The sequence below is a fragment of the Rhipicephalus microplus genome, chromosome 8 (assembly GCF_043290135.1).
Source record: "Rhipicephalus microplus isolate Deutch F79 chromosome 8, USDA_Rmic, whole genome shotgun sequence".
Classification (NCBI taxonomy): domain Eukaryota; kingdom Metazoa; phylum Arthropoda; class Arachnida; order Ixodida; family Ixodidae; genus Rhipicephalus; species Rhipicephalus microplus.
The window spans coordinates 46837050-46852838 of record NC_134707.1 but is presented as its reverse complement, the minus strand read 5'-3'; the positions used below and the strand labels follow the sequence as shown (position 1 = coordinate 46852838).

Below are 15789 nucleotides of genomic sequence, written 5' to 3'. Positions count from 1 at the left end.
CCAAAGAGAGTTAAACAAAACACTACGACCGCCTAATGTATTAGACCTTTACCCTCCCGCTGACGAAACAGTCGTCATATTTTGAACGGGAATAACCAATCGCGACTGCATTCTTCATGAACAATAGTTTGGCCGACATAATAAAAGAGAAAGTGGCTAAAGTCGTCAGGGCTGTGTTTCATGAAGACAGGTGGCCATGCCAGGACATATCAGGCAATTTATGTCTTTGCTTTTGGATCATTGCAATTTTTTTGTATTTCCAAACAGTGTAGCTATCTTTGAGCTACATTTTCTCCGCAATTAGTGAAACAAAAAGGCCGCATCAAATTGAGACGCTGGTATCGTCCTAATAAGGAAGAAACTCTACATTCAGAGAAAAAACATCTTTGGAAAATTCTTAAAATTAGGCTTTTTCTTTTGGTATGAAGTGTCTCAATGAAGATAAAGGTAATATCGCGCGATTCACAAAGAAATAGCTTGAAATTATAACAATGACAGCATCCGAAGTTTTACGTCCCCAAAACACGACATGTCTACGACAAACGCCATAGTGAAAGCCTCTGAAAATTTTGATCGTTTGATGCATTTTAGCATGCACCGAACTCGCAGCGTACACTGTCCACCATCATTCCACCTCCTTTGAAATTCGTTCATTGTTACCACGTTCAAACCCTCGACCTTCAAATCTACAACTGAGCACCGTAACCACTGCACCACCACGGTGTATGAGTTCGAATTTAAAACCTCGTTTCTTTGTAAAAAACCTGAGAAATACACGGCCAAAATATTTGTCTTGGTGGAACGTGAGAAGAATAGTTCGCAATAGGTTAACGAAACATCCAAATACCCCACAAAAATTTTTGTTTGTTTAATGATAAAAACTGTATATCCCTGCACGGCTCATTCAACATTCGCATTTGTTACTCGTAGTATGTAATCTGCTGTTCAGAAGAATTTTTGCAAAGTTATTCTTCTCTCTTCGTATTAGGTATTTACCCCCTCTCTTTATTTCTGCTGCAGATCAACGGTGCACCATTACGGTCACCAATGCGAAGCTCGCAAGCTGCCAGACGTATATGTACTATTTTGATTCCCAAACACATCTCTGCAATCCTACTTGTTCCAACTGGGCTCCATTCCGATCAAGACGTGAATGTGTCGGGATTTGTCGAAGCGGTAAGTCATCGTAATACCTAAAAGATTATTATACTGATCTATCTATACTGAAAGCCGTAGATATTTTATTGGGAAAATGTAATGCAATGTATTCAAGGGGATGCAACGGTATCTATTGTCTACTTATATGCAATTCTGGTTGGCTTAATGTAACCTATAATATCGCATACATACGTGAGTGAACCATAACTGTTTGTATAATGACGCTGCATTACGACCACTAATATTGGAAGAGCTATCTTGCCAACTCTCTCAAAGACACGTTATTATATTAAACATCATCAACAGCTTGTATTTATTCTGCAGGTAGAGTTTAACGTAACTTTAATATCAGACTCTCATACACAAGTTACCCTATCTAACTCGACTTCATTTCGTAACCTGACAATTTATCATTTTGCAGTGCTTGTTTGTTTCGTCAAACGTACTCAGAGTATGTGCAGCGGGGATAAAAACATCACTGTGTACTACTACGATCCCCGTAACGGGCGCTGCATTGCAGGCAAAAGCTGCACATACGTTGGAAACAACTTCCCAACACTCGACGAGTGTCGACGAACCTGTGGTGCATGTAAGTCTTTCTTGAACTGCTACATCTCACTACTCCTACGCCGTACTGTCGAAAATAGGAAATAGAATAGAATGAATGATAGAGAAGGGGAGATAGGGAGGTTAACCAGTCAGAATAACCGGTTTCCCACCCTTACACGTGGGGAAAGAATGTGCGAGATTAAAACAAGGAGAGGAAAGGTAGGGCAGAGGCAGAAAAATAGCACATCACACTGCACATGCACAAGCACCTATTCAGTTATAGTCCCATAATCTGGCGTGGTACGTGACATCACTCTCACAGCTGCTTGACCAGGTCCTTCTTTATTAAAAACCTCAGCAGTTTCTCGGTCACCTTCAGCCCCAATGTTCTTTGTCGACAACATGCTAGAACGAATTATACAGGCATTTATCTATTGACAAGGCGCCCTATACTAAACGCCAATGGTCTTCTCTTCACTTTGAAATGCTCACAGTCACCCAGTACAGGGCATAGCCTCTCCCCACAATTACAGGCCTCTCAGAAGGCATTGTCGGCCATTACGATGCGGAAGAAATACGATTTCATGAATCCCATACCTATTGATAAACGATAAGGCAGTGTAGGCATTCTTCGATGGAGTCCACTTGGCATATAGAGATACATCAAAGAGCGCAGGTAGCGTTTATGAGTTTATCGGGCTGCTTGGTGGGCACCAGCCCGAGCGGCATTAATGGCGTGTTAATTTCCTATGACGTCACAGTGACTTGAAAGCCAAAACCAGAAAGATTTTTATACAAACTTTATTATGAACAATAATTATATAATAATGCTAATGTTATACCACGGGTATTACGTCCCAAATGCAGTGTATATTTATGAAAGACATATTAATGAAAGGCCCCAGAAATTTCGACAACGTGACCCAAATCTAAGCCCATGGGTCCCAGGCATTTTCGCCTTCATCACCAATGCGGCCACCATGGCCGCAATTCAATTACAGACTAAATAACTCAGTATCTAGATTTCTGGAGGCGTAATCTTCCGCAAGCAAGTGCGTTGTGTAAACGTGAACTTCAATATAGAGTTTCAGTTGGATAAACAGCTTGATGCAAAGGCGAACGTGCATTTTTTCATGCATTCAGAACACAGGCAATTCACATACTCAGCCATTTGTTATCTCCAGAAATATTTTAGTTAAATAAGAAAATATAAGTAATGATATTTCAACTAATCACTTACGTGCACAAATTAATAAAAATGCTACTGGTTGCTCAAGTTACTGGCTTTTAAAGCCAGTAGCTTCCACATACCAACGGCTAATAGAAATTTTCAAAATTGCGACTAATTTCCTCACAGCCGACAGAGAGTGGTTTCATTTACGCTTGCATCAATATTGAGAAATATTTCAGTGGTCCCAAACCATTATCAAAATTTTCTTGAATTTTTGAAGCTTTTTGAAGCGAAGTCTGTGAATTTGGCTTCAAAATCCATCTTGAGGCTTTAAAGAGCGGTGGCTGCAACAGGAAAATTTGCGATTGGGTATCTTTCTCTGCACTGTTCACAAAGCATTCCCCATAATAATGAATTACTTATATTGTTTTCTCGGGCAAGTATTCTCTACGTCTGTAGATATTACTTGCAGCTCATGATACTTTAGTGTGCAGCATAGCGTGGCAGATGTTTTTTTTTTTAAATTACGACTACGAAAGTAAAGGGATCGGCATAGCTCACACATCTTGCTGGAAGTGTATAAAAAATTTATAATTGCTAATATCACTACACAACTTCATTCTAACGAAGTCACCAGAACCCACGAATGAGTTCTTGATATGAAGAACTTCGTAAAATGGAGTAAACGAAAAAATTTTCCTCGATATAACAATTTATTTGCTACAAAATAAAACGTATAACTTTCACGTACGTGCGCATTTTCAGCCACAAAAGCACACAGTTATCATAGCTTGGTTGTGAAGTCAAATCGTCCTCAGCATTTCCATGTGCCTCAGCTAACCACCTCTGAAGGTCAACGTCCATATATCACCTAGTTTGATATGGCCAAGACAGTTTTGACGCTATTTAGATTGTTCACATCTTCAGACTTCAATTCTGGGTCGAATAGAAGCTGCACTATCTTGTCGTTCGAGAACATCTGTTGGCTCAGCGTCGGTGTCTGCGTGAGCGTTCACGAAGTCGTCGAAGTTCTGATTTGCGGCCACAACATCGGGCTAGTGAAGCTCTTCCCGAAAATTGGCGGCACTTCTGCGTGCTTTTCCCGCAAACGTCATCAAAATTTGATAGTCCTCTGTCTTGAGAGTGGATAGAACGTTTATTTGGCGTTCTGCGCGAGAAACTTTGCGAATAGGCGCTCCGTGATAATAGCAGTACTCAAACAGTAATTTGATTTGATTGATTGATATGTGGGGTTTTACGCCGCAAAACCACCATACGATTATGAGAGACGGCGTAGTGGAGGGCTCCAGGAATTTTGACCACCTGGGGTTCTTTCAGGTAACTATTCAGGTAATTGAATATTCACAACAGTCACAGGCTTAGAAGAACCCGGTGAAGAAGAAAGCAGTAAGGTCATCCCTGAAATGAGCACAAAGCCAACACAAGAGCAACCAAAGGGTCCTGAGACGGAACAAAAGCAGAGTACTACCACGCCTGCACCGACGACTCCAGAAACTGGCACACCATCGCGAGGAGCTGTGTCGACTCCACATCCAAAGGGTAAGATATACTGTATTGAGCATAACGAATGTGAGAATCAAAAAGGAATTAACCAAACGTTTGAAGCCATAGTATTAGAGCGCTAATCCTAACAAAAAAGTCACAGTTTCGTGGCAAGGGCGAAGCAACTAAGGCGACACAAAGAAGTCGGAATGTAACGCTGAGAACGGCAAGCAGATCGGAACGTGCAGTGCGCTGCTCACGCATAAATGACGCACGAAAACAACATACACAGGACGAGAGCAAACTAACAACGTTTACTGTTCGACATTTTACGCACTCCTTAAACAAAAACGACGCACCGAACGTAATCACAAGTACAGATCAGTGCAAAATAACATGTGTCCCAGTTGTTATACTTCGCTGTGTATAAAAAAAGCGCGTTATTTTTGCAAACTGGGCCTGTGCAGCGAGCGAAGTAAACTTTGTGGGACCCCCCACACCCACCCTCCCTTATACATCGGGGGAAGGGGGGGGGGGGGTCAAGTATGCGTGGGAAGTAAGCGCACGTCGGCTCATCGTGACGAGCTGGCCAGCGAGCGTGGGTGGCTTTTTCATTCTTTTTTTTTCTTTATATATATATATATATATATATATATATATATATATATATGGGGGAGGGGAGTGATGGTGGCGGCGACGGCAAACCAGCCGAGACTGTCCATACAATTGCTGTCGCGATAAGACGAGTGTCCTCTGTGGTTACGCTGCAACGTCCTTTTAGGAGTTCGCTGTAACAATCAAAAGGTAGGTCAAGCACAAGTAGTCATCAAACATATATGTGACAACGCTATAGTAGCAAAATAAACAGAAAATATGATTAGCTCATATAATCTCTCTAAATATAGTGCTCTGAAGATCATAGTAGGGGTTCTCATTTAGTTTAGAAAAACATTGATAGTAAAGCCGATAAGCGTGTCCCCTAGCGCACGGTGGGCTACTACTCCAAAGGGACGGCCAGGCTTATTCTTACTGCCGTATAGTGGGTCTTCTGTAGAGCCCAAAGCTTGAAACATGTGCAGTAGTTCATGCGTTAGAGGTAACATATCAAACCAGAATATGTGTATAGTAGGCATCATCGCAGCAATAAATTCGTATCTAGTTTCACATCCAAATGTTTGTCTTCGTTTTTTTAGGAAAAACTCCTGACAAGATGGTAGCGTTATGCTTATCATGTATGACATGAAATTTCCTTGTGTGCGATTTTTTACTTATTCTTTGCCGAATAATAAACGTTAACTTTCGTATGTCACATGCATGCTATATTAAAATTTGCTTAACAGTCGCAGGTGTACAAGAGCGTCCACAAGTTGACCATGTCATCGCACCGTCACCGATTCCTAGTCAACAGCAACCAATACTGAACCAGCCGATTTCGCCAATGGTGCCACCCTTTTTGCCAAAGACACCAACGCAACAACCTGCCACACGGCCGCGAATGCACCCACCGCTAGAATCACCGGTGAAGTCGCATGTCCATGGGCCGCAGCTGAGCCTCCATACCGAATCACCATATCAAGACCAGGCCACGCAAACGCAATCAAGCTTACCAAACTCTATCGTGCCCACTCGAAAACAGCAGCCACCTACGTCTGTATGGCCAGCTATCCAGCAGTATATAAAGCAGCAGGAGCCGAGAATAAACGTGCACTTTTCAACTACGGAACAACTACCCATGCAGCAAATGAATAGAATAGTTCCAGTGCGACCACCCTCTTCCACGCATTGGGAGAGAAACATTTCCCCACCTGCATTGCAGCATCAGCAACAAAGCCTGCAGGAGCCAATTGCAGGGGCGTCAATTTCACAGTTAATGACGCAGCAAACGTCGACTGCAAAAACACAAAGTGATCAAAACAAAAAGCTGCTCCCACTGCGGCCTCAAGTTCTCCCAGAAATGGTACAACAACCTACCGAGCAGCCGCCTAGTACCACCATTGTCTCAACGAAACAATTGATCGTAGAGCAGCAACGAGCACCATACCCCACCGTCGCAAACCAGTATTGGACAGTTCCACAAGACATAACCAACCAAATGATTCCTATACTGCCCGGGTAAGGCCGGAAATATTATCAAATGCTTTTCATCCTAAATGGGCCCCAACATTTTCATGTCCCCAAATTTCAGCCGAAGCTTTAGAGCGCTAAATCACAGTTACAGCTATGGCAGTATCATTAATGCCTCAGAGTTCATATCTCCATAATTTTTTTATACATTAGGGTCTAGCGTTATTTCATGATTATTTTCATGTAAATGTAGAGAGCATTACTTGGATGGAGATCTTAGAAATTCTTTCCGGAATCTAGGGTGAACCTCTTCACAGCAACAAAAGGTTTTTTCGACGGCAAAGTGCCAGCCACATCTTTTTGAAATTGACGTGTTCGTTGCTTCACGCATATTATGACGCATATAGTGATGTATTGCGATTCTCAACTACAGAATTCAATTCGCTAACAATTGCTTATACTTAATTAGCATCAATTATAATGACAGTAGTTATTATGACAATAGCGACGCTGTCGTCAAAAATATGACGGCCGCGTCGCTATTGGGCTGTGTCTTCAGCTTGTCAGATAAATTGTGGAAGCCTTGCTTTTTCATCTCGACAGAGGCGATCACCTTTAACGTCGGTGCTTATGACAGAATGCCTGTTGTTCTTGCACTTTGTGTGAAAAAATAAACAAATATCACCTTCAACTTCCTCTCGAGCTACGACAAACAGACAAAAGCGAGGTTCTAAAAACACGCGAATCAGTATTTACAACCTACCTTGTATAACAAAAGAAGACGGACATCGTGACCAATGAGGTCCAATATAGAACAGTCACTTCCAAGGACATGTTCACTCGACCTGCATTTGCTGAACAATTAAAGCGCTCATATTTTTTTTTCTAGATCCAGCTGTGAGCCTGCAACCCTCTAGATGTCACGAATTCTTCGGGAGTTTTGTCGTCGAGATTTCATCTACGTTATCGTATTTTATTATAACAATTTCGTTGTCACAATATTTGCCAACACAACACTTCTCTTTCATTATTCACATGTTGCCCACTTTCAGCCGTCTGTATAGCTTATGTTTCGTTTTCTTTCACGTCTACATCGTTGCGCCGTTTGCATTATTGAAGGGGGTTTACTTGGCATAATGCTCACCGCACTTACCTTGAGTACATTTACTAATGTTGGATGAAGTTTAAAAGGATCGACACAGTTGATTGATTTCTTGATATAAACGAGAAAAAAAAATCACAGTTCTGTCTTGAGGCAGAATGATTGACTCTGCGAGCATTACGTTATATTGTGATAGAAGCTAACGCTAACAGCTCACTAGTTAAGTGTCACAATTAGCGCGTAACTACACAGCAATGGCGTAAGGAAGCTTGGTCTCTACAGTGAGGGAAATAAGTTTTATCTATCGTGTCTTATTTAACTGAATGTTTCTAACGCCGAACGTGAAATTGCATCAGCTATCTTGGTAATACTAGTAAAGATGGGATGCACGCAACCACGCCCGGCCAATCAAAACGCCCGGTTTCTGTCACAATCAAGCAGCCCTATTTCGAGTACCACCCATGGTATTCTCGCATGAAGAAATAATTTCGGCCAGTTCCATGCTCGTTTCAGCCAGGATTCGTTGCTGCCCCTACACAATTTCACATGAACATAGAACATTAAACAATGGGGCAAGAAACTACCCTTGTGATATCCTTATATTTGTTATATCTGGTCTTAATATCCACATACCTGTTATCGCAATAAAACGTTGCGTACCGATAGGATCTAAGAACTACGAGCAGGAATCTCATCACTGCTTTTTGAGGGTTAAATGTTACTAATAATAATAATTGTTGGGAATGAAAGTCCCAAAGCCACCGTATGATCATAAAAGACGCCGTAGTGGAGTACATCGGAAATTTCTACCACCTGTTGTTAATGCCCCGAGGAGCACATAAATCTAAGCCTACAGGTCCCATGCATTTTTGCCTCCATGCAAATTGCAGCCGCCGCAGCCGAGATTCGATCCCGCATCCTGCTGGCCTGTAGCCGACTGCCTTAGCCACTAGACCACCGTGGTCTGTTTTTCATTATTACTGCACATACGTATGATCCTCTGACAGTAATAATAACACGCTCGATGCATAGCATAATTACTTAACCTAGTTTGCTTGAAGCTTAACCTGCAAATTATGGTATTTGTTCTTCTTTAGTGGAGTACAAACTCCTTTCAAGAAACTGTTTGACTATCATGTGCAATTCAGCTTGTGTAAATATACTTTTTTTCTTTCGGCACAGGCCGTCGCACTATGCCTTCCGGTGACATGAAGCAAGTATATCAACCAAGACACATGCGGATGTATTATAACGGAAACAAAGGTGACCTCTGAAAACACGTACATATTTCCTGGTCTCCCTTTAACACATAATTTTACTTAAATGCTATAATTCACAAATATTCGTTGCTTAAAAGGCCTCTTACAAACATTTTGCGCAGTATTCCAAACCTTCTGCAATTTCGAATATGTAAGGCTGTGTATTGTCGCCAGATTTGTGGTATTTGCTGTTGCTATAGTGGCCGTGCAGGAGGCCGGTGATTGTCGCTTTCTATTGCGCCATTCATTGTGTGTCTTTTGAATTACAACTTTTTAATCACTGTGTACACCTAAAGTGAATAAAATGAAAATTATCAAAAAATATTGATCGACACCTCTCTCTAAAATTTTTTCGATGATATAGCAACAGTTAGAATTTTGCGTGAAACGATCTTCATGAATCAGAACAAGCACATTGTTTCAGCGTTGTGTTTGCTGTGTTCCTAATGAAAACAAGCAAGCACGTTGGAAGTATTTTAAAGAACCTGAAGGGTTTTACTGATACATGTCGAGTACTGCTCGCCAATACAAAGTCGCCTTCGACCACAAAGCTGCTGAGCAAAATTTGGAAGCTGAATACCCCACTAAAGCAGCTACGAGCTGGAAGTTGTTTAAACGTCGGATGTTGTCTTTCTTTTTTTCTTTTCGGGATGGCTTCAACACTAAACGCTCACAAAGGACTGGGATAGTTTTTTGCCTTTCCTTGTCGTGTTTTGCAGCACTCTTCTGCACAAGATCGTTTAAGGCTTCTTCGTTGAAGCATTGTGCTGCGATGTTTTCACCAGAGGACGCCAGTGTTTTCGGATAGTTCCAGTAAGTAATACCGTAAAGGAACGGGGAGGAAAGAAAGTGAACTCACGTAAGGCACACCGGGCATGCTAATTTGCCAAGGCAGAAGGAACAGAAGCGATCCTGCAAGAGAATTAGGTGGTATCAGCTCTCTGATGAAACATTTAAAAAACACTTAGCGATGAATTCAGGCAATAAAAACCTACGAACCATTTCTACGAAGGGAGCCTTGATGGGATGTGAAGCAGCTGTTGTGCACACGGCGTTGACCCGGTTAAAATGTGCGTCGACGCGGGTGCTTGAGGAACGATTTGAAGCGAAACTCGGTGCAGCGTTTACTCGAGTAAAGGTTACTTTGAAACTCAAATACACTGGATGTGGCGTGCGTTGAAGACGTTCGCGCTCGGCTTCTTTGACTCACGTCTCGTCGGTGTCACCAGCACGCGTCTGTATTCTCAAATGCAATTGGTGTTCTTGACTCGCACATCGTCGGTGTCACTGAACTTCCACTGCCGACGCTTGCATTTGGCTTCCCTGGTTCATGCCCCTGTCGGTGTTGACGTGACCATTCGCGAACGTGATCGGCTTCGCTAACCCTCGCGACGCCGGCGACAGCGGAGAAAGGTACGCGTGCACTAGCCGGAAGCATGCGGCGACGGCGTCCCGCCTATCAGCGCGATAGAGCGGCAAGCTGTGCAACAGGCGCGAATGTGGAAGGATGTTCTCAGCCACGCGCACGGGGAAGTAACCGCAGAAAGCAGCCTTTTCCGCTGTCAATGCTTTTCGCGCTTGGCCAGTCGTAAGAGAGCGGGTTCATAAGCGTTGTCCACGTGATCAGTCAACCGCGAGTTATGGATGATAAGAATAGCAAAGGATGAGCGACCGTCGGTTGGCGTTATCGACGCGATCAGCGAGCAGCGAGTGTGGAACGATAAGAATAGCAAACCATAAGACTTAAGGCATCGTTCCCTCGTTGAACACCAGCAATAACCGCCACAGTGTGATCGCTGCACTCGTCTGTTTCAAGCTGACGCATTCGCATGAGGGTGTGAGCCATGATCGTTTAGTGAGTGAAGCTGCCGGCACCACACGCGTCCAGTTTCGCCCAACGGGCTTTTTGCCTTCGTTGCTGTTTTCACTAAGAATTTGGCGGGGAGGGGGTGTTAGCACGAGGGGCGTGAACTCTGGCAAAAAAATGAAAGTTGACTGCGAAAACTGCTGTTCTCTCATGGTTACTAACAATTTACCATCGTGCTAACTCAAGCGGGAAATAAAACACCTCAAGCGATACATCAAAGCACGGTGCAGTGGCATGCCGCCGCTTGCGTCGCCTGCCTCCTTCCGTGTCTTGTCGAATTGTTGCCGTGCCCGTTTTGGCGTTAAAGGGTGCGCACGACCGTGGCGGCTCCTACGGCACCTTTTATGCGCGAGACATGAATTCGGCGGGAGGGGAGTAGTAAAGGGGCAAATACTTCGCATAAATGTGCTTTATATGTGTAACAGGTAAGTATTAGAGTCGACGAGACCGTATTGAGCATGCTATATCCCCCAGATCTCAGAACACCCTTGGTGATATTTTCCATATGCAGCGCAACTCGTTCTCCTAAACAGGGTTCTGAAAAAGCTTTTAATACAAAATGAACGTAGTTAAATTTGTCATGCAATAGTTGTAATACTTCTGAATGCTGATTAAGGAATGAAACTAGTAATAGGGACGCAGGAAAGCAATTTCTAGTGGTGGTGTGGGGGGGGGGGGGCATATCTTTTTAATCTGAAGTGCCAGACCTGTTCGATTCCCATTTTATGCTGCAATGGCGACAAAAATTCCGGGGAGGAGGGTGGGTGTGCGGGCGTTGTGTGCTACCCCCATGCTATAGTGTACGCCACTGATTATTATCGCTTGTTTTGCTCAGCATACTACGCTAGGTGACCTATGAGGTTTTCAATAGCAGTAGTAAGTTCACAAGCTGCCTTTCTTCTCTCGGAAAAGAAAAGGAGCCGGACAAGTATTTCAAGGTATACAGAATTTGAAAACACGCAAAGAACATGAGTAGGAATGCCCTGCTTAGCAACTGTTTTGAGGAACTGCTCAGAAGCTGCTTCGGAAAAGCGTGAGTTCTCTTTCAACCTTTAAGGTGCTTCCCCCCCCCCCCTTTCAGGATCATGATTGCTTGGTGAAGTTCTTCTTGCAGTGAAGTTTTACTTGCAGCTACTTCACAAGTGACAATACCTAACTGGTTTCAGGCGCACACAGAATGCACATGAGTGAGCGGAGCATCGTCGGCTAACGCTACTCATGGACTCCTCCAGAGGGCGCGCATGTGGTTACTGCTGAAAGCAGCTACCCTACGCCACCCTGTCGTTACCTTCAGCGCAGCGCCACCTCCTCCCCCAACTTTCCTCTAGAGAAAACATGCTAAACAATATCAGTAATGAAAATACGAATGTAAAGTTCTGATGAGCTCCTCACACTAACCTGACTCTGGTGCTTGGCTTTTTGGTAGTGAGGATAAGAACTCGACAAACGTTGCAACGCAACATTAAGGGACTCTCGGCTAACAGTATTGTCAAAAACTTATTTAGACATAGTCCGCCTCTTTCAAAAATAAGGCACGTCCGGCTTAATAAAAGTATGACACAGAATTAGCATCTTCCTTCGTTGAGGAGAATAGAAGGAGGAAGGGCCATCCCTCTGGTGCCTGTACGCTGACTTGTGGTCGTACGTCATTTTTAAGTGCACCTTCGTTATTTAGGTGCGTGTATTAAGGCGTGCTCACTGTCTCCCTATAGCTTAACAAAATGTTCCCATTACCCTATTATTCTCGTCCAGATACGAAGTTCGCTTTCTCTTTCATAAATTTGTAATGTCTAACTGGACATTAACATCAGCATGGTGTACTACCATTCAATATACCATGTATTGCGTAGGCGCAGTAAGATATTTAGGTTGAATGGTGCTACCTTCTTATTTACAACTCGGATAAATCCTATGCTGTAGGCCACAATTGGCAGATTCTTTTTACACTGAAAGCTGTTATGGGATCACAACGGGTCACCCGCAGCGCCGTAGTTGTACACCGCCACCGCTGCTGATGTCCGAAAGCAATATCGAACCAAATAAAAAAGTTAAAGACTAATTTCATGTGGTGCCATGCATAGTGGGATTTCAAACAGGGTCCTCTGCGTGCCAGCCGAGCATTCTACTGCTGAGCCACGCCGGTGCTAGGGAGTTGTTCGCAACTTGCTTTAGGCAGGCTTGATGTTGAGAAAGGAATCACGTTATTATGAGTAATAAAGCGTTTTATAACAGCAAAAGAACAACCAGGTGTCGCACAATGCGAATCACCTAACGAGTATGTCGTTCCTTGTTCTACACAATGAAAATTGCAATACACAATACAATTCATCACATTATAAATGTGGCACACACCTACTTCAGGCACAATTCTTTATTGTCTTCAGTCACTAAATACAACACAAAATTTGTTGCGAGTGTATAGCGGACACCAAGCATCTCCGAAAAATGACGAAAGATAGCATAGTGAATGCCCACCTACTACCCAGAAATTATGATTATTCATGGCCGAGTGGGTACCCAGTAAGTGTGCTTCTAGCATTTACTCAAAGAGTGTTTAGAAAAGGCACTGAAAGGCCGCTCTTCATGTTTTCACTGTGACTGCGCTGCGCATTCTGCACAAGCGTAGTAATTTCTTTTGGGTCCGTTCAAGAACCCTCTCCCTCCCCCCTCCCTCCCCCCCCCACCAAAAAAAAAGACCGCATCCCAGCAATGTCAAGGAAAACATGTTCGATTGTCACCTGCTTATTTCAGAGAAAGCACTGCTCTCCCCAAGGGAAGAATAAGCCGTTTCCTCGCATTCGTGTTTTGGCAGGCAAAGTTCCAGTGTATAATTTGAAGAGAAAGGATGTCACTCCTGGTGTTGCTTTCATTTTTTTTTACATGGCTTATGACAATCTTGCGTGGACCTACACGGTACAATGTTTATAAAAAGGAAGATCATGAATTGTTTCCACTAGATATTTACAGGACTTTTTACGTGAAACTGTACAAAACTTTTACAAGAAAAAGGTGCGTTTTAAGAGTAGGCATGAATTATCTAGATCTTTCAGGCGCCTTTAATGCTTGTTTTTCTGTTGCCAGATGTCACCACATATTCTGTCAGCACTTTCCTAAGCTTAAGTTGTGTAACAACACGTATGAACAGGTCCCGATTGTTTCGAAAATAACATGAACTGATACCTAGCTGACAAAAATACAAATAACACAGCCCGAGCCCACCAGAGCAAACCTGTCTTAGAATCTTAGTTGCACTTCTTCACTCCTAAGACGAAACCCACAAGCAAATAGAAAAAACTCGCTGGAGCTTGTGCACATTGCCTTGAGAACAATGCGCTACTTGAAAGACGTACCAGAGCTTACTGACTAGAGAGAGAAAAAGGAAGGCCGGGAGGTTAACCAGATATTGGTATCCGGTTACCTACCCACCGCCGGGGGTGGGGAAATAGGGGCAACAAAGTGAGCGTAGAGACAGAGGCGAAAAATAAAAACGCACGTGCACTCATGTGAAAACAAAAACGTACACATGATGGACAATCTGGCTACAACTGTTCAGAAAGGCTACTCGATCGCAAAGTATAACACAAAAGGTTCGCATTGGCGAAAATCTATAGATAGAAATTTTTAAGTTGTTACCCTTTTTCTGGTAGCTCAGCTGCCATACTGTGCCAGTAGGGTGCATTGTCACAACAATATTACAATAGAAGTCTACGTACCGTAGTGTCTATGAAATATCGGCTAAGAACGATGTAGTCGAGGATCATTCAATGTGCCAGTATCCAACGCAATTGCTCCAGCTGACTAATCTGCTTGGAAATATAGGTAAAATAGGCGTCTCTGCTTGAAATTGCAGGGAAAATAATTCATGCTTTACCAACACACGCATCTCGTGTAGTGGCTTTACAACACAACCGTTAACACTACAGTAATAGTACGTGGTACAGGCATACATTACCGTGAGGCATCAGAAGATGTGTCGACATAATGAGGCCATTCTTTAAAGCCTGTCAACCATTACGAAAGGCAAACACGTTACTGCGCATAATTCCTCAAGAGTCCCGCAAACGGTTCACACCAAGTTCAAAAACATTTCACGCGCATGATTGCTCGTAATTTACTCCTCTTCGTTTTTTGCGCCAAGTCTACTGTTAGCTTCACAATCACCTGCTTAACAAGTAATGACGTCAGCGTGTTCAAGATTTACTTTTTTCCTTTACGTTAGTTATTCTTTTCCTAATGTGAAGCTGAATATATTGTCCTAAATGTATAATAGTAATTCTTCTTGAATTTCACATGTTTTCTACTAAAAAAGTAGCGGTATTACTCACGAATGTTAACCCATTCCCTAAGATGCCCATTTTTACTGTCAATACTGCTTCCAGGAAATTCAGGGGTTTTCAAGGAGCCAATCAAGCTCCCCAGAGCGTCATTTATTACTGAATATATCAATATTTACATCGAGAAATAAACACGGCATTGATATGCTGGCAGGTGTCAAATGAACCGTTCTCATGTACGCACCTTGACTTGTGATCCAATTATCACTACGAGCGTTATTTATGTGAGCACAAAGACTAAACCACGATGAATAAAAATGGGGGCCTACAAAGCAGGCCAGTAAAAGCCGGACTTCGAAGTTTAGCAAGCCAGGTTCTAACGTACAAGAATATGTACGACGACGCGGACATGAAAATCATGAATGGCAACGCGGACACTGAAAGCCTACTACGCATAGTGGTAAAGGATGCTCACTGAGATTAACTGTATGGGTGCTGGCAGTCTTCGAGGCCATACCAGACTCGGTAGAACTGTTCAATTTCGCAAGAAGATGGCAGCACTCCTCAGGTGGATTTGCTCACTTTGAACTCGGCGCGTTATATTGAACTTGGCGTGAGGTCCTTTGCCTACAATGATTCCACAATTTTGATTGCAGAAGCGAAGCGCTACGTATGGCGCCGCATTGCGCTTGCAGCCACGATGAGTGCATGAACAATGGTTTTAAATAATACTTTTCACTTGTTAGCCCCTTTTACACGCCTTTTGCCGCGGGACGTCCCATAAAATGTTGATTTTTTCTTTGTTGCTTTTCAACGATATCGTCCAATTCAAAGGAGTTAGG

At 43.1% G+C, this 15789-nt stretch overlaps 2 protein-coding genes across 5 annotated transcripts in view; one reads left to right on the top strand and one right to left on the bottom strand.

Annotated features, from left to right (window-relative positions):
- LOC119165385 (uncharacterized) overlaps positions 1-9130 on the top strand; it is a 28528-nt gene extending 19398 nt beyond the window's left edge. For 2 of the 3 annotated variants that reach the window (XM_075871718.1, XM_075871717.1), the window contains 5 exons: positions 1021-1176; positions 1580-1747; positions 4250-4438; positions 5722-6493; positions 8730-9130. In XM_075871718.1, the coding sequence (XP_075727833.1) occupies positions 1021-1176; positions 1580-1747; positions 4250-4438; positions 5722-6493; positions 8730-8754 (1310 nt within the window). In that variant the 3' untranslated portion in view covers positions 8755-9130. The remainder of the gene's footprint in view (positions 1-1020; positions 1177-1579; positions 1748-4249; positions 4439-5721; positions 6494-8729) is intronic. The other variant, XM_075871719.1, reaches the window with a different exon arrangement.
- LOC142768998 (uncharacterized) overlaps positions 1-10415 on the bottom strand; it is a 147541-nt gene extending 137126 nt beyond the window's left edge. Inside the window, exons 1-2 of one of the 2 annotated variants that reach the window (XR_012885592.1) lie at positions 9806-10414; positions 9666-9718 (exon numbers count right to left, since the gene is read on the bottom strand). Coding sequence is in view for 1 of the 2 variants with exons in the window: in XM_075871728.1 (XP_075727843.1) it covers positions 9666-9718; positions 9806-9808 (56 nt within the window). In the remaining variant the exon portion in view is untranslated. Of the gene's footprint in view, positions 1-9665; positions 9719-9805 lie in introns of both variants that reach the window. The other variant, XM_075871728.1, reaches the window with a different exon arrangement.
- Positions 10416-15789: the final 5374 nt, after the last annotated feature.